The 19,805-nt window shown below is 36.6% G+C and overlaps 1 protein-coding gene across 6 annotated transcripts in view; it reads left to right on the forward strand.

Moving 5' to 3' along the window:
• Positions 1-19,805, forward strand: part of ZNF438 (zinc finger protein 438) — a 173,067-nt gene that overhangs the window by 132,229 nt on the left and 21,033 nt on the right. For all 6 annotated transcript variants that reach the window (XM_040645282.1, XM_040645280.1, XM_040645281.1 and 3 more), the window contains one exon: positions 14,826-14,893. In XM_040645282.1, coding sequence (XP_040501216.1) covers positions 14,857-14,893 — 37 coding nt within the window. In that variant the 5' untranslated portion in view covers positions 14,826-14,856. The remainder of the gene's footprint in view (positions 1-14,825; positions 14,894-19,805) is intronic.

The raw sequence follows: 19,805 nt of genomic DNA on the forward strand, positions 1-19,805 counted from the left end.
ATTAGACAAATGCCATTAGGGGCATAGAATAACAAAAATTTAGCTGATGCTGAAAAGGTGAATCTGTGACTAGAGTGCTCCAGGGAAAAAACGAAAGTTTGAATTATTGGAAAAGAGGAAGAAAAGTCACAGAATCATTTGTTAAGCAACCACTCACACACCCACAGGAACATAAAAAAATATGGATGAAGTTAGCAGGAAATAGAGCAGTGATGTGGGTTTTTTTCCTTTAATTGGAACAGTCATTGTAAAGCTAATTGATGGGATTTTAATTTAATGCAGACACTATAGAGGAGGAAGAAAAAGCTAAAGATGGGAGGAGGGCTGAGAGAGAAATGGCCCTTCCTGTCAGTGCTGCGAGGAGGTGAGAAGGGAAAAGACGCAGCAGGTAGAACAGAGTCTGTTGAAAGTGCACCAATTGGTCTATGGTGATGAAACCCAAACTCCATGGTGCTTGGCAGCAAGTAAGATTTAGGAGAGAAAAAGAATGTGAGGAATCCAACATGATCTTGAAATTATACCAATTTGCCGTAAACCTACTTCGTTTAAAGATGATTGCATCCCTGAATGTAGACAGGAGAAGAGCAAGAATGGCGGAGACGTGATTATTTCAGAGTAAAGAATTAAATCTAAACTGATTGAAAAACACCACCAGCCAGAATGATCCAAGGGAGTGAAATAATGAACAGTTTCACAATATGTGTCTATATCATGAATGTGTAAATGACAGTATCTTTATTTTAAGCGTTTCTTTTCCTGATGAGTGTCATTTATTACCAAGTGGTGCAGTTCTTTTTCGCATTGCTTTCATCTTCGTCATAATGGTAACCTCACTGGTCTGAGCAGCTTCATTCTTTGAACCTTGAGAATCCAGGCGGGAAATTCCAAGGATGCTCTGGTTGATGTAGAAACACCCAAATATTTTTCTTACATCTGTATCTTTTACATTTGAAGAAATAAGAAATGGGAGGATGCCTGTTTGTTAAAACTTGCCAAAACTTGAGTGTTTTTACATGGGACTAAAAAAAGCACGAAGACCTTTTAACAGAAAAGCTGCAGCACCAGCGTATTGCACTTATAGATAATGCTGGGAATCATTGTTTCCTAGGACTTTCTATCGGTAGGCGATGACACTTAAAACAGTGTTGATCTGTCTGAAAAGCCCCAAGCCTGGTACTAGAGAAATTGAAAGTAGGACATTTTTTTTTACAGTTACATAAGGTATTTTTTAAGTCATTTTAGGAGTATTTCAGTCCTTCTAAAAACACAACCAGGCAATCTCTCATAATCAAAGGAAATTTACTACTGAAAAAATTAACTTAGTCAGTTATCTGTCACTTTAGGTTATGGAAAAGTGTCATAATGGCAAAATTAAAAAGACATTGCTTCAGATTTTAAAAATCACTATTCATGAAAAAATTACTCAGAATTTTAGGAACTTACTACTGCAAACTAAAATATTTAAATGGTATAAAAAGCACTAGGTGGAACTATGCATGTATTGTTAAATAATTTCTAGCACTACTGTTTTTATAGGACTAGTGACTTTTATTCATTCAATAAACATTTACTAAACCTTATTGTAGATGAGTCACCTCTAGGTTCTGGAAATACAGAGATAAATATAACATTGTCCCTGCCATCAAGAAACTCACAAAATTAAGGGGGAACCAGACAGATTAAACAGGTGCTACATGCTAAGAGAGAGCCAAAGTGTGTTAGAAGATAATGGACAGATCAGTAAAAATGCCTTGAATTGGCCAAGTGGACATTGCAGAGGAAAGTAGGTAGGAATTATGTAGCAAGACAGGGGAGGGAAGGCCTTTCCATGAAGAACTGTGGAGGCATAGGAGTGGACCTGTTTGGTTGCCTTGGAGATGCAGCTCTTAATAGTGGAGCGTCGATGACCCCACAGGCCAGTTTATGGAAGGCCTCATGTGCTATGAGAAAGAGGTCAGACTTTATCTTGTGGACACCAGGGAGCCACTGAAGGACTTGAGGCCTAGGAAAAGCAGGATTACATTTGCATTAAAAGGACCATTCATGGGGGTGCCTGGCTGACTCAGTCCATGGAGCATGGGACCCTTGATCTCAGGGTAGTAAGTTTGAGCTCCACATAGGTGTAGAGATTACGTTAAAGAAAAAATAAACAAAAACAACAAAAAAAGACCACTCATGGACCACTGGGTAAAGATGACAGTTGGAACTCAAACACTGGAAGATACTTTTTTCCAGAAAGAAGAAAAAATAAAAGAGAGAAAACACAGGAAGGGGGGGGGAGTGTAATTGTCCAGGGAGGATGGACATCTGAATAATAAGAGTTCAAGGGGAAAAAGCAGAGAAAAGTAAATTAGGAAATCTGAAGAAGAAAATTGGATAACCCAGGGTCTGAATGTAAGAGTTTCCAGGGTGAAAAGGCCCACCAGACACTTGGCAAATGGATGAAAGTATGCTGAGATACGAAATTGTGAAATTTCTAAACATTGTTTCCATAGAGAAAAAATAAAAACGGACTGCATACGAAGGACCACAAATAACTTTGGATTTGTTAACACCAGCATTGGAAACCAAAAGACGGTGGAACAACGCCTTTAAATTTCAACCTGGAATTCTAGACTCAGAAAAGTGATTAAGCAGCATTTTTATTGATGGGGAGAGAAAGATACAGACAGCTCTTCATACTCCACAGTGAAACAACAGTAGATAAAACAGTTTTATGCCTAAAACTGACCAATCGAGAGTAGGGTCGTAAGCATGTTATCCACAGATACGGAGATACAAATGCCAGAAGGATCAGCTCTGAGAGTTGAAAGTGCTTGTCTCTGGGGATCTACCGTACAACATGGCAACTATAGTTAGTAATACTGTGTTGTTTCCTTGAAATTTGCTGAAAGGGAGACATTAAGTGTTCTCGATGCATGTGCACATGTGTGCACGAACACACACATGTAACTATGTGAGATGATGGGATATCTTTTTTTTTTTTGAAGATTTTATTTATTTATTTGACAGAGATAGAGACAGCCAGCGAGAGAGGGAGCACAAGCAGGGGGAGTGGGAGAGGAAGAAGCAGGCTCATAGCGGAGGAGCCTGATGTGGGGCTCGATCCCATAACGCCGGGATCACGCCCTGAGCCGAAGGCAGCCGCTTAACCGCTGTGCCACCCAGGCGCCCCGAGATGATGGGCTATCTTAATTACCCTGGTTGTGGTAACCATTTCACAAAGTATGCATACATTGAATCATCATATTGTACACTCTATGTACAGTTTTATCTGTCAGTTATACCTCAACAAATCTAAATAAAATACAAAATGTTTTCGTTAAAAAGGAAAAATGGAAAGAGAGTTCTAGCTGTACCGCAAAGCATAGTTGGAAGGATGAAAGCTGGGAGGCGGGGGGACAATTGAGGGGGCTGTTGTCATAGCAGCAAGACCTCACCTAAGGCAGTAATGGCTTTGGAGCAGAGACGATAATTTCGAAAAACACTTTCAGAGGAAGCAGGAGCTACATTTAGTCTGCAGGTAGCCAAGTGGAGATATGTAGTAAGTAGAGAACATTTCGCCCTGGAACCTGGGAACTAGAAATACAAATGTGGAATTGTACTTAGAGCCACGGGAGTTGGAAGAAATTATATAGAAATCCTGTGAAGGGAAAAGACATGAAGGTCTCAGGCTAGAACATATTTTCCTAAATAGATTTTGATTGAGACAGAAAAATGCCCTCTGAAACATCCTGCCTTGTTCAGTCGTACGTACAGCACATGGTAAGAAACCCGAGTATCCATATGTACGTGCGCTTTATGAGGGCAAATGATTAGATCTTACGTAAGGTTGGAAGTAACGTTGTATTTCTAAGTCTGTTCTACTATATTACCTTCTTTCCCTTGGAAATGCCAAAGATAGTAATAACCATTTCTTTGCTTTTGGAAGAATCCTGGAAAACTTTGTTAACATAAAACATACTGTTTTTTGAATAGTTTGTTTTTTGTTGTTTTTTTTTACAGTGTATTTTCAACACATAAGATTTAGTTTAACGCTTTCTAATCGGTCAAACCGGTTACGTGTTATTCTCTCTCCCTTCCTAATTTGGGGGGACTTCATGAAACAGAAAAAAAAGATAAAATGACATCTCCAAGGCCACAAAGTAAGAAGTTTTAGTAAAAAATGTATATCTTCTTACTTAGTTCGCTGATCCTTTTACAGCTTTTAACTCACTACATTGCATTTAACTCATTGAGATTGGGCTGGAACATGGTCCTGAAAATTAAGGGTCAGTCTAGTCTTTTAGGGTTTTTTGGTTTGGAGAACAGTAGTGAGTATCTGGTGAGACCACCTTAACGACCCATCTAAAAAATTAGGGGAAATAGGACTATGTACTTGCAAAGTTTCCCCAACTCCAAGTAGAAAAGTTACCTTGAAGGGTCTTAAACAAATTAGTCCCCTGGGATGATTCTGTAAAGCACTTTACTCTGTCAGTGGCTGACATTCAGAAATATCTGAATTCAAAGAGGGGCTTTCTTACTGAACTCATTAGCAGCATGCAGTCATTTAGGGAAGGAAGGAGATTGTCAAATATTAATACATTATATTAATGAAGCACTAAGAATTTTCTAAGTGGATCAAAATTTATAGATTTTCTTTCAGCTTTTCTAATCCTTTAGTACCAATTTGAGAATTTTATTATTTGTTTCTTAAATAAGACAGAGATAGGAATAAGCATTTATTACAATTGAGTGAATGATGAATACTACTCTTAGTCAGAATTTATGTACTTCTATTATTTTAACAAAATTGAACCTTAAGGGATTCAGGTCCTCTTATTTATGTAACAATCTTAAAAAACATGAATTCAATCTTTGCCTAGCAGAGGTAGTTTTTTAAATCAATGGAATATAGTACAACCACTTTGGAAAACAAGTGATTAATTACTTATAAAGTTAAACATACAATTAATATACCACCCTCGGCTAAATTCCACTCCAGGCTTTCACCCAAGAGGTGTGAACACGTTTATCTACACAAAGACTTGGACACAAATATTTGTAGCAGTGTTTTTCATGATAGCCCAAAACTGGCAACAAGGAAAACGCCTATCAGTGGGTGCATGGGTAAACAAATTGTGTTATAGTCTTAGGACCGAATACCATTTAACAAGAGAAAGGAATGATAGATGTGTACAATAAGAGAATTCATACTGTTTTATTGATACGAAGTGATATGAAATCCTAGAACAAGCAAAGCTAATTTATAGTGACAGCATCAGTGACTGCCTGGGTCCAGTCATGAGGGGTGGGGATTAACTATAAGGAGCACAAGGGAAATTTTTCAGTTAATGAGGGAACCTTTTGAAGTGATATTCACATTTTAGTTTTTCTTAAAGTATATCTGGGATTTGTTTCAGGTGTGGTAAGGTGAAAGACACAGGGAAGACTACCTTTGAAAAAGGAGTTTGTCTCTTACAGATCCTGAGAGGGCGTGCCATGCATCCAGGGCCATGTTGGAAAGTTCCAGGGTTGGTCAGGAGGCAGAAGGAGCTATGGGAAAGTATGGCCTAGGGCCTTTATTGTGGTCTTCCTGGGAGAGGCCAGGCAGGGCAAGATAAGCAGTGTAGGATTGGCTAGTTGGGATGATTTTAGCAGCTCCAGGCCGTAGGGTGGTCCTCTTTGGCCTGTTCCTGACCTGGCGTGATTTAGGCCTGGGAAAATATTGGCAAGTTGTGTGACAGTAAAATAATGGAGGTGGTTGGGGGTGTGGACCCTGGATTGGTTTGTTTGCATATGAAACGAGTGTTCACAGGGGAGTTGTTTGCTGTCTCCAGGATTAGTTAGCCCTGGAAGGAGCACTCTGTCCTGCCAGCCAGGCCCCTAATATGAAAAAAGAATGTGATTACTACATTGGAGTATACGTTTGTATATGTGTTTGTTGTATGTAAATTATGTCTCAATAAAATTGATTTGAAAAGTAAAAAAAAAAAAAATAGTGAAATATAATGGACCCATGAAATTACTTAAAACAAGCTAGAAAAATTTATCCTCAAGTGCATTACATTTTTTCAAACAATACCTGAGTATATAAAGGACAGGGGCAATGTTGAATACTTGACAAGTATGAGTTCATTCAAGCAGTTTCTTTTTTTCCTCCTTTGTGTCATGATCGGTTTCATTTCCTTAATACATAAAAGAAGGTGGCTTTTTCAGTTATATGTTGTCTGGGGTCATACAACCTTTCTCAGTCCTTTACTCCCATGTTCCTAAGGTGTACTGGATGTATTATGGCAGAAAACCAAAGCTTCAGTCAGCTTCTCCCTCAACTTTTTCAGTAGCAGAATTTAATGTGTCCCATAGCTCGCTATGGACTCGGTTGCATAGTTGAGTATCAGTAGTCATGAGGAAGTTCTTCCTTGTATCTGGGTGAAATTTGCCCCCTTATCGCTTGTCTCCCTCACTGGTCTTAGTGCTGCCTGCTGGAGCTACAGAGGGTGCCTCCAATCCTCCTTCCAAATAGCTTCTCTGCACATATGGAAGATGACTGTCATTGCTCCCTGAATTCTTTTATTGTCCAGGTTCGTCATCTCCCAGCTTCACTAAATCACTTTTCCCCATTACCTTGTTCCCATTCGTTGTGTCGCTGATTTTCCTTTGATTCTAGTACCCAGCCCAAAAACGTTCTGTGCGTATTTCCATTGACTTGGTGCACACTTGTGTGTGTGTTCATGTGTGCATCAGAGAAAAAAAAGGGAGGCCGTATGGAGAGGGAAGGAGAATCTGCACGTGGGAGAGCACGTATGTGAATTTAGGAATCAGACACATACCTGAGGACATTAATTCTGGCTCATCCTGGTGAACTTGCACATGTTGCTTCATTTCTTTGAACCTCAGCTTCTTGACTTGAAAGGTGACAACTGCTGATCCTCACGTGAAGCTAAGAGGTATGTGTGCGTTACCTGGTAGATCCCACGCATAGGAAGCACTCAGTGCAGAAGAGTTGGTGTCAGTGAAGCTCTCACGTGTGGATTTACCCATTCCAGTGCTAGCCTCTAACCTGGAACCGGTGCAAGAGTCACTGCACAGTACTTTAAAATCGAAAGTCACAGTAGAATCAAAACTAGGGAAGGCCTGTGGGACGAGCACCTACCCAATCACATTATCTTAACATATAAAGAAGAGCCTGTTACAAATGACCAATGGTAAGGGACCCAAAACTTTATTACCTTTTTAAATATTTTCATATTTCAGGTTCTCCTGGCCACTTTTATTATATTATGGCATTTATCTGAATGACAGTGTATCAGGCAGGTGATGTATGACATGTTTCTTCTCTAGGAAATGGTTCCCTAGAAATAATAACCTAGATGAACAGCCATGTTGCAGCTCTGGTTGGTGCCCATATGCACACTACAGAGCATGCCCTTAAACACATAATCACACTGTGGTTAATGTTAGTAAGCTCATTGAGCACGGAGTCGGTGATTTTTATATATTCTGTAAGGTTCTTTATCTAAATTTATTTTTAGGGCAAGGTAGCATAACAAAGACAAGGCAATGTCTGCCTTAGCTTTCCTCAACTAGGAATAAATGGGAGATTTCCGTTTCCGGTACCATCAAGCTGTCACTTCTCAAGTAACCAATTCAACTGATTTTCATTTTCAACCAACTCTTAAAAAATGCCACATTAACTGAAATTAAAAGTACTCATATGAGTGATTTATAAAGCATATTGTCTTAAGTCTTGCTATAATTGATGGCATTCACTGTTTGCACGCATTAACATTTTTTTCCTTTCAGGTAGATTTTTCTACTTAATATACCTTTCAGCATTCTAGTGAGAAAAGTCAGGTTATAGTTATCAGAAATTGTATATACCGTGAAGGACGCACTGACTGCTAGTCCTGTATCATGGTGCCTTGAGAAAAGATGCATATTGACTTTGCTCGTGTGATATTTGAAAAATACTGTTAGATCTTATGTGACTTTTTATGCCACTTTTCCTCTAGCACATGTATATAAGGCACTTTTATTTCCAGCCCAATCAGAAGATGCAAGATTATGATTATTCATAAGTTTTCTTTAATAAGCATTAGGTGCATTTATTACCTAATTTATTCATTTTTCATAATTATAGTAGAGTTAAATACAGCAGTGCTTTATGTGGCAGAGGATGACATTAGACTCCATTTGAGCAAATTTTCTACTTTAAATACCAAACTATTGGGGGTACAGGTAAAATTATTTTAATGGCACTCCTTATCTCATGTAGCATTCCAGAGCAATAATATAAAGACTTGTCTTTTGTTTTGTTTTCTGATGGCAAAGATAGTATTTATTCATTAAGGAAACTTAGTCATATATCCATAAGGTGAAAAGGAAAGTACGCAGTAATTTAATCCCCCACTCAGAAATAGCCCCTTTTAGAGGTGCCTGGGTGGCTCAGTTGGTTGAATATCTGACTCTTGATTTCAGCTCAGGTCATGGTCTCGGGGTCCTGGGATTGAGCCCTGCGTTGGGCTCCGTGCTCAGCTAAGAAATATCCCCTTTTAATATTTGGTAGTTTTCCTCATACATATATGGGGGAAAGTATTGAACCATACCTCTCTGTAACCAGCCCCTTAATACAAAAATGTATGATAAGCATTTTTCATATTTTAAATATTTTAAGAAACATTGTTTGTAATAGCTTTATTGTAAAAATATCCTAATTTACTTAGGGGCTTTACTTTTTGTGTGTATTTTAAATGGCACCCTGAAGAATTTTAAAAAGGTAATAAAGATGATGATAATGAAGATGGATGGCAGTATAGTTTTGCTCATTATCATGATGACTTTCTGACGTGGAAGGAAGGTATGAATCAAGAGGAATGCAGAACTTTAAGGCTCAGGATGCATATTGCAAAAATATCCCCCCGAGTCTCCACGCAAATATCTCCCATTAAGTGCGTTGCCTTGTTCTGTTGGTTTCTTTTGATGTGCTGAAAGCAAAATTTTGATGTAGTCCCAATTGTTTATTTTTGCTTTTTGTTTCCCTTGCCTGAGGGAAGAAATGTTGCTAAGGCTGATGTCAAAGAAATTACTACCTGTGTTTTCTTCTAGGAGTTTTATGATTTCATATTTAGTTCTTTAATCCATTTTGAGTTTATTTTTTTGTATGGTGTAAAAAAGTGACCCAGTTATATGTAGTGGTCCAGTTTTCCCGGCATTATTTATTGAAAAAACAGTCTTTTCCCCATTGTATATTCTTGCCTCCTCTTGCATAGATTAACTGACCCTGTAATCATGGGTTTGTTTCTGGGCTCTGTTTTCTGTTCTGTTGATCTGTGTGTCTGTTTTTGTGCTGCTGCCATACTGTTTTGATTACTGTAGCTTTGTAGTATAGTTTGAAATCTGGAATTGTGATGCCTTCAGCTTTGTGCTTCTTTCTCAAGATTGCTTTGGCTATTTGGGGTCTTTTGTCGTTCCATACAAATTTTAGTATTACTTTTTCTAATTCTGTGAAAAACTGCTGTTGATATTTTGATATGGATTGCATTGAATCTGTGATTGCTTTGGGTACTATGGACATGTTAGTAATATTCTTCTAGTTCCTGAGCATGGAATATCATCTCATTTGTTTGTGTTGTCTCTAATATCTTTCAACAGTGTTTTATAGTTTTCAGAGGATAGGTCTTTCAACTCCTTGGTTAAATTTATTCCTAGGTTTTCTTCTTCTTTTTGGTGCAATTGTAAATGGATTATTTTCTTAATTTGTTTTTCTGCTGCTTCTTTGTTAGTGTACAGAAATGCAACAGATTTCTGTATATTAATTTTGTATCCTGTGACTTTACTGAATCCATTTATAAGTTCTAATAGTGGAGTCTTTTTTGGGGGGGGGGTTGTCTCTGTAGGGTTTTCTGTATATAGTATCATGTCACGTGCAAATAGTGAAAGTTTTACTTCTTCCTTACCAATTTGGATGCCTGCTATTTCTTTTTCTTATCTAATAGCTGTAGTTAGGACTTCCAATACTTTGTTGAATAAAAGTGGTGAGAGTGGACATCCTTGTTTTGTTTCTGATCTTGGGGGAAAAGCTCCTAGTTTTTCCATGTTGAGTATGATATTAGCTGTGGGTTTTTCAAATATGGCCTTTATTATGTTGAGGTATGTTCCCTCTAATCCACTTTGTTGAGGGTTTTTATCAGGAATGAATGTGGTATTTTGTCAAATGCTTTTTCTACATCTATTGAGATGATAATGTGTTTTTTGTCCTTTCTCTTGTTAATGTGAGGTATCATATTGATTGATTTTCAAATATTGAACCACCCTTGCATCTCTGGAATACATCTTACATGATCATGGTGAATAATTTTTTTAATGTATTGTTGAATTCAGTTTGCTAGTGTTTTGTTGAGGATTATTGCATCTGTGTTCATCAGGGATATTGGCTTGTAGTTTTCTCTTTTTGTATTGTCTTTGTCTGGTCTAAAATTTAGTTTGTAATTGTTGCATTCATGTTAAGAGGGATGTTGGTCTGGAGGTTTCTTTCCTTCTAGTTGTCTGGTTTTAATATTGTATAATATCTGTATAATATTGGCCTCATAGAATTAGATTGTTAGAATTCCCCCTCCTTTTCAGTTTTCTAGAAGAATTTGTGCATAATTGGTATTGTTTCTTCTTTAAATATTCATTAGATTTCCACAAACCAACCGTTGCGGACTGGAGTTTTCTTCAAGGAAGGATTTTTAACCAGAAATTCAATTTCTTTGAAAATGTAATGTCACTTCTTGAGTGAGCTTTGGTAATTTGTGTTTTTCAGGAAAATTGTTCATTTAGTTTAAATTATCAAATTTATTGCCAAAATGTTGTTTGTAATGATCCCTATTATCTTTGTAATATATCTATAGTGAGGTTACCTCTCTTATTCCTGACAACTGGTCATTTGTGTCTTCTGATTAATTAAGCTAAAGGTTTATCAAAGTTATTGATATTCTTAAAGAGTCTGCCTTTGATTTATTTTTATCTGTTTTTCTGTTGTTCATTTCACTTATTTACTGTCCAATCTCTTATTCTTTTCTTCCACTTACTTTGGGTTAAATTTGCTTTTTCTGGTTTTTAAGGTAGAAACTGAGGTTGTTGACTTGAGGCCTACTTTCTTTACTAAAAGAGATGCTTAGTACTCTAAATTTCTCTCTGTGAACTGCTTTTTGGTATGTTGTATTTGCTTTTCATTCAGTTCAAAAAATGTTATAATTTTCATTTTGATTTCTTCTTTGAATCCATAGGTTATTTATAAGTGTGTAACTTAATTAACAAATATTTGGAGATTTTCCAGGTAATATTTGTGTTTTTTGTTTTCTACTTTAATTCCACTGTGGTCAGAGAACATGCATTATATGACTTGAATCCTCTTAAGTGTATTGAGACTTCTTTTATGGCCCAGAATATAGTCTGTCTTGATAAATATTTCATGTGCACTTGAAAACAATGTATATTCTGTGGTATTGGGTGGAATGTTTTATAAATATCAATTAGGTCAAGTTGACCTCTAATATCTTTAGTGATTTTCTGTCTCTTATTGAGTATTGATTATGAATTATTGTCTGTTTTTCCTTGCAGTTCTATTAGTTCTTGTTTTATGTATTTTGAAGCTCAATTATTTGGACCATAAACATTTGGGATTATTATCTTTTTGATGAGTTGACCTTTTATAATTATGAAATGACCTTCTTTTTGCCTGGTAATATTCATTGCTTTATAATCTACTTTTTCTGATACTAATATAGCCACTCTACTTTTCTTTTATCTGGTACAAACATGGTATATCTTTTTCCATTCTTTTACTTATAATTATCAAATTTATTGCCAACATTTTGGCAATAAATTTGTATCTCCATATTTAAATTGCCTTTCTTATAGGCAGCATATAGTTGGGTCTTGCTTTTTTAGCCAAACTTTATCTTTTATTGGGATATTTAGATCATTTATATTTAATATGATTATTGATATGATTAGGTTTTGATCTATCATCTTGCTGTGTTATTTCTATTTGTCCCATCTGTTTTATTCTCTTCTTCTGTTTTCCCTTGAAAAACTGAGTATTTTTATGATTCCATTTTTTAATTGTTAGTAAAAGCTAAAATTCTTTGTTTTGTGATTTTCATTGTTCCTTTGAGATGTATAATATACATGTTTAACTTATCATAATCTACCTTGCAGTCATATTGTACCACTTCACTGATAATAAAAGAACTTTACATTTGTATACTTTTATTAGTCCCCCTCAACTTTTGTCCTGTTGTTATATCATCTTGCATATGTTATAAACCCCACATTGCATTCTTAATTATTTTTATTCAAATAGTTATATTTTTAGGAGATTTAAATATTAAGAAAAAAAGGCTTGTACCGTACAGTTCCCATTTCTATTATTTTTGCTTCCTATGTATAGATCAAATTCTAATCTAGCATTCCTTCTGCCTAAAAAAACATCATTCAGCATTTTTATAGTGTAAGTGAACTTGTAATGTATTTTTTCAGCTTTTGTATTTATAAAATACCTTCATTTCTCCTTTATTTTTTAAACATACTGTCTCTGAACATAGAATTCTAGGTTACAGGTCTTTTTCTTTCAGTACTTTAAAGATGTTGCTCCACTGTTTTCTCACTTGCATTGTTTCCAACAAGAAATCCTCTATATGTAATGAATCTTTGGAATGCCTTTAAAAATATTTTTTCACTAGTTTTGAGCAATTTGGTCATGATATGCTTTGGTGTAGTTTTCACTGTTTTTTATGCTTCAGGTAATTTTGAGCTTTTTGGGTCTGTGTGTTTATGGCTTTACTCAAATTTGGAAAAATTTCTGCCGTTATTTCTAAAATGATTTTTTTTTGTCTTTCCATTTTTCTCCTCTCCAATTACTGATATATTAGGCTGCTTGAAGTTGTCCTATAGCTCACTAATCATTTATTCCTTTCTTTTCTTTTTCTTTACTTTTTTTTTTTTTTTTTACTCCCTTCTTCCTGAGTTTCATTTTGGAAAATCTCTAATTACTATGTCTTCAAGTTTGCTAACATTTTCTTTTGACATAGGTAATATGCTCTTAATCCCATCCAGTGTATTTTCATTTATATATTATAGTTTTCATCTCTGGAAATTTTATGTGGGTCTTTTTTATATCTTTCCTGTCTTCCTGTCTATTTTTAACTTTTTGAACATATGAAATGCAGTCCTTAATTACAGTTAGAACTTAATGTTCTTGACTGCTAATTCTAACATGTGTGTCAGATCAGGGTCAGTTTTGATCATTGTCTGCATTATGGCTCATGTTTTCCTGTTTCTTTGTATGCTTGATAATTTTTAATTACATGTCAGATATTATGAATTTTAGACTTTGTTGGGTGATGGATATTTTTGTAGGTCTGTTCTAAATGTACAGTTAAGACACTTGGAAATGGTTTTTTCCTGTTCAGTCTCGCTTTACAATTTATTATATGAAACCAGAAAAATGTTTGGTGTGGGGCTTGATTATTTCCCCGACTAAGGCAAGACCCTTCTTTGTCCTCTATTTGATGTCCTGTGAATTAGGAGTTTCTTCAGTCTGGCTGGTAGGACGAGGTGATATCCCTGCCCTTCTGTGAGTGTTGAGCAGCTTGGCTCTTCCCCTGACCTCAGGTAGTGTCTTTACTTGCATGTGCTGATCAGTACGTATGCGAATACCTGATGCAGACCCTCTTCTTTGCTCTTTCTTTCTCTTTCTAAGCAGCTCTCTTTTCTCCATTACTCTGGGAATCTCCACCAGGGTTCTCCCTCCCTACAACATTGTCATACAGCTCTTCTCATTTATTTCCTGTCTCCCGAGGGAACAGCCTTTTGTAATCTGTTGTCCAGTGTTTTGAAGTATCATATCACATATTTTGTCTATATTTTGGTTTGTTTCAGGCAGGAGGACAAATCTGGTCTCTGTTACTCAGTCTTGGCTGTAGCAGAAATCATACCTTTTAATTTTGGCTAATTTTCTATTTAAAAACATTTAAAATTTTAAATAGAAAAATTCATCCATCTTTACCTTAATGGCTTCTGTCTTCGGCGTCATGTTTGAAACACTTCTGTGTTTGAGGGCTTATAAAACATTTACCTATATTTTTTTCAAGGTCTTTCACTGCCTTATTTTTATATTCAAATGTTTTGAATATACATTGTATTATAGACAATTTGGAAAATAGCTAAATTGGAGGCGAAAACACTTGAAGTGCCTCAACAAACACATTGCCAGTACACATCTTAACGTATTTCCTGTCATGCATTCTACTATACCTTTGTTTTTTATATAGTTGTATCCTAGGGTGTATGACATTTACCATGTTCATTCAGTGCATTTTCCATCTTGCTACATAATCTTCATAATTGTACCTTAATGACTGAATTATATTTCATCAAATGAGTACACTGCAATTATGCTACCTTTATCCATATTGCTAAACATTTGAGTTATTTCTTCTTAAATAGAGTTTATGTAACATAATTATCTGGCAGGGCATTTTTAGGGAATCTTAATTTTGCCAACCTTTTCTTTTTTTTTGCCACCGTGGGCAGAGATGCAGATACAGTTCCTCTCTCACTGTGTCATTGCTTCCGCCTCCAAGCCCATACCAGTACACTCCGTACAACCCAGTCTGTATACAAATGAGGAGGAAATAAAAACATTAGTTTCTTAATAGTGCAGTATCCATTTCTTATTACTCAGATCATTATAAACAGGAAGAATTTTTAAAGAGCTTATAATGTACATTTTTCATATGTATTAACAAGGCATCTGAATTCTTTTCTAATTATTATTTGTGCTTGGTTATTTTTAGGGAAGTTGCTATTCAAGTCCAATACATCATAATGCAGAATTCTTTATCAGTACCACCAAAAGATCAAGGTAAGATAAACTGTGCTGAGGAAAATGGTAACGCGTTTGTTATAAATAGTGGAAATTGACACAGTCAGCCCACTATCCCCTGACCAGAGGTAATTTATTTCCTGGAACTAAGAACAAAATGCTAATTATATCGGAAAGTTGATTTCCTTTGGTAAATTACTGAAGTGTGTGGAAGGACATGTATCCATGACTGAGAACTCCACGAGAGCAGGGCCATCTCATCCCACACAAAGCTCATGGAACCCAGCCCATTAGCTGGCAGTTAGTTGGCACCAATAGATGTCAGATGCAATTATCGAGTATTGGTTTTGGTGAAGCAGGATGACGTGTTTAAGTGAGCAGATTATATACATATATATGTAATATGTATATGTATATATATATATTTTATATATATATGTATATATATATTTTATATATATGTATATATATTTTATATATATATATATTGGTTTTGGTGAAGGAGGATGACGGTTTAAGTGAGCAGACTATATACATATATATGTAATATACATATATATGTAATTATATATATATACATATACATATTCTTACACACACGCACACACACAATACACATGTAGAGAGAGGGGATATTCAGTAATACATTTCTTTGACTTGTTTCTTCCCACAGTCATTTAAAAAGAAACAGGAAAAACCATTCCCCAACTCCACATGATTTATAAAGAAAGTCAAGGTTTTTTAACAGGAACTCCTAGAGGTTTCAGAAAAGCAGTTTATAGGTGGAGATAGAGTCTTTTCTGAATAAAGAGTAAGTAAATTTCCTTCACTGTCAAAAGCAAACTCTGACCTTTAGGAAGAATTCAAGTCTTTCACCTGCCCCTACATATTCTCTTCTACACAAAAGAAGTTTTGATACGTATGTGAAAAAAATAACATCTTTAATGATGCAAAATTGGGCTTCCTTCATGGAAGACATAACTTTTAGTGAATGGAAGGAATTTGCCACAAAGAACCCTAACCAAAGCAAACACTCTTTGATCTCTCTACCAAAAGGAAAGGCAGCGTCGTAACTGTTAAGAGCATGGAGTCTAGGTCTTACACTCAGTTCTACCACTGAAGTGCATATCTTAGGCACATCACTTGACTCAGCTTTCTCATCTATAAATCTATAAAATGAACATAGTAAGTACTACCGTCATGTGGGGATGAAAGGAGATAATACACGTGAATCACCCAGCATATTCCTACTTGTATACTAGGTACTATAAGATGATAGTGGCTATACTCTTAATGGTTGTTATTAATATCTGGGCTCCCTCCATCTGAGGAGGCTGATATAATGAGATGAGTGTGGCTGCCTCCTGCTTCAGGTGCCTACTGGCCTTAAAAAAAGACCAAACATGATCCATGGGATTGCAAGCGAAGTAAACACAGAGAGGACCTCTGGCTTACTTCTGGTCCACACATTTGGCCAAGAGAGAGTAAGAGTCCTTGAGATTCACACAAGATCCAGCGCTGAGCACAAGGGCAAGAAAGGACGAGAGCAACCCTAACTAGAAGTAAAAAGTGTGCGTTTTCTCTCAGTGTTTTCTGGTGTGTATCCTTTGGCAGATTTTTGCCGTAGTAGGTAGCTGATCAAGAGTTTGGAAACTTAGTGTCCTAGCTGGTATCACCTTGTTCATCTGAGCTAGACGTGTGACTGCTTAGAAGGAAGAGCACGGGACTGAATGTCAGGAAAGCTGGCCTCCTTCCCCACATCTACTGCCAGCCGGCTGTTTATTTTGCTCGTAAGCCTCGGTTTCCCCATTAGTAAAGCCCGGATTACTAGATATTCTTCTCCATCTCTAAAAGGTTATACATCTTTGTGTAATGAAGCACTGAGCTGGTTGGTTTCCGGCTGATATGGGGAGTCATTCCTGTCACCTCTCACACCTCCTGCCTCCTTTGTTTCTCATGAAAGCTTACTCTGTTTCGTTTTCATGTCTACCTCTGGCGCTGTTGCATAAGCTTAGTTACCCCCCTGGGCTTGGCCAGAAAATAACGCCTGCAAGCCTAGGTAGGAGTTCAGTAGCTCTAGGAAAAACTTTGTCTGCCTTTTTGGGACCAGGAATTCTTGAGCCCCAAGCCCACAGTTTAACAGAGAAAGATACAATAAGTAAAAGAACTCAATTAATCAGGTGCCTCCACTGTGGTAGTCACTCTGCCCACAACTTTACAGTCTTTGTTTTCTTTAGTCCTCACCATAAGTGAGATACAGTCTTTATTTGAAAGGTCCAGGGAGATTGGTTACTTTTACCAAGATCACCAGTCAGGGAAGTGACTGAGCCAAGATATGAACCCAGATCTATCAAAATCCAAAACTCACTATTTGTCCCCCGTGTCACACTGTAAATCTATAAAGAATATTTCTAGTTCTATTTTTAGATCATTCCCCTGTTTTTCTCTGAGCAAACATACTAATTTATATTTCTGTCATTAAATGTAATCAGTTATATGACATGAGAAGTGTGCTGGGCACATGTCATTTGTTAATTAAATGCTGAGTAATTTATTTACCACATCATTGCTGGCTATCTATAAATTATGACACTTACAAATTTCAGACTTGTAAACACACATGCACATATATTCTAGATATTAATGTATGAAATTCAGGTAGGATATTACCAACAGAGTTGTGGGGCTTAAGAAAATCCAGTGTATCACATAGTATCTCCTAACAAAATTTCCATGGTGGGAGCAGATTTAATGATCACCAATATAATAGTTAACCAGTCAGATCTAAAGATCTGAGGGATCCAAAGATAAATCAGACACAGCCTGTGCTTTTACAAAACACAAAATCCTATTAGAAGAGCAGACATGTATGAATTAACTAGAAGAACGCATGACAAATGCTGTATTAGAAGTGAGTATGACGTCCTTTGCGAACCTGGTGAAGGGACAGTTGGTTAGGCCACAGGCTGATGTTTTGGGAGGGAAACACACCAGAGGAGATGATATTTGTTCAGGACATTAACACATTATAGAAGACAACCAAGTGGAATTTAGGGGTCAAGGGATATGGATTTAACGCTGGGAAAGAACTGGAGGAAGCTAATTAGAAATTCTGGTGCCTTCTATATAAATGTTTTCTAATTTTGGATAAAGAGATTTAATATCATAGTATCACTCTAATGGTAATTTGTAGTATATTAAAAGCTTTCCATTATAATTAGTGTCATCATTATTCCTCTCTGTGTGAAAGAATTACTTATCGAATCCCCAGAAGTTCATTAGACTTACTTCATTACAATTTTCTGCCTTCTCATGCATTTAGGATTTGGGGATAGGATTTATGGTTTTCCCATAACTTTCTGGTTTTTTGTTTGATATTTTCAAATGACAAGATTATAGAAATATAACGGTCAGGCATTTTGTGTTGGAAAATAGCAAATCGTAGCAAGTAATAAACCACGTTTTTGGGGAAAAAAAAAAAAAGCATGACAACAACAGGATAAGGCCAACTACAGCTGTTGTAACTTCTACTTTAAATTTGTTGAAGGACAGACAAAATCACCACAGTGATTGAAAATGCACATGAATTTACTTACTTGCCAGATAAGGAAACATACAAATGAGCAGCTCTGCCACATGGTTCTCTGACGGGGACAGCTTATGTTTTCCGTGTGCTAGAAAGTTCACTGTGGTGATGCCGATGAAGGATCAACGTTTGCACCCTGGAGAAGGCAGGATGAATTGTCAGTCTCCACGTAGTTGGTTAAAACAAATCCTACTGTTCATTGGACAGGAAAGAGTTTTCATTTAAGCCCAGGGAGAGTCTGTTTCACTGGAGTCATTCCAAATTCTTTGTCCTCTGCTGGCTTCACAATTCAGTTTTGCCATTGACGAGGCAAGGGTGCCGCAAGTAGAAAGGTCTTCTTACCCGGGTCTTCTAATGTTCTTCTCAGCTCTGTCATAACATTTGTATTGCTCAAAGATAGTTTTCAAATTGTAAGGGCTATTTTTAGTCAATGAGAGTAGTAATAAATGGGGGTGAGAACACAGCAGATGCTTTGAGGCAAGAGGGTCTTAATGACCCCCTTTGGAACCACTGCAGTTAGCTAAATATGCGCTGTCAACCCCGACTCATTTCCAAAACCTGTACAGTGGTTAACTGTGCAGTCGTGGCCGTTACTGCGTATCATGTGAATTCAGATTTGGATCTGGGGGAAAAAAAACACACCTGGATTTGCTGATTTAATAAAATGCTTTTACAATAATTATGGTACAGCCTAAAAATATTAAGACTTAAAAATATAGTATATATTTTTTACATAGTATACATCCAGACATAAACATTTTAGTATTCGTGAGTATAGCATGTTAGAACTCACGGGACACTTGGGGAAAGTAGTGAATATTCTTTTTTTTTTTCTAAATTTACCAAAAAATTCTTATTTTGCTCCTAGTATCAGGTTCTTTATAAACTTCTTGATTTTTTTTTTTTTTTTTTTTTTTTTTTTTTTTTTTGTCTCTGGCCGGCTTTCAAGCACTTTGGCATGTAGTGACTTCTCATATATAGGTTCCTGTGAGCCTCTGGTCACAACACAACATTTTCATCAGCTATCAGTACAGAACCTAGTTTTATGTGGAGTCCTTAACCCTGAACCCACAGACACAACATGATCACTCATGCCTAAACAAAGCTGATCTAACACATGTATTTTTTCTACAAGGCACATCAGTGTCTTCTCACACTTAGGAACACTGGACAGCATAGCAGCCCTGTGCTTGAGGGCTATTTTAAACAGTGAGATCACCAACCAAAAAGGAAAAAAAGAAGACAAATGTGACACTAAATAGAGCACGAAAATGACACTTGTTTGTAATAGAAGAGCTGAAGGAAGACAGAACATCAGCCACTGCTGAGGGTGTGCACATGGAGTGACTCACGTGTTTCGTTTGT

Source organism: Ursus maritimus, unplaced genomic scaffold (genome assembly GCF_017311325.1).
Source record: "Ursus maritimus isolate PB19 unplaced genomic scaffold, ASM1731132v1 scaffold_31, whole genome shotgun sequence".
In the NCBI taxonomy this organism is placed as follows: Eukaryota; Metazoa; Chordata; class Mammalia; order Carnivora; family Ursidae; genus Ursus; species Ursus maritimus.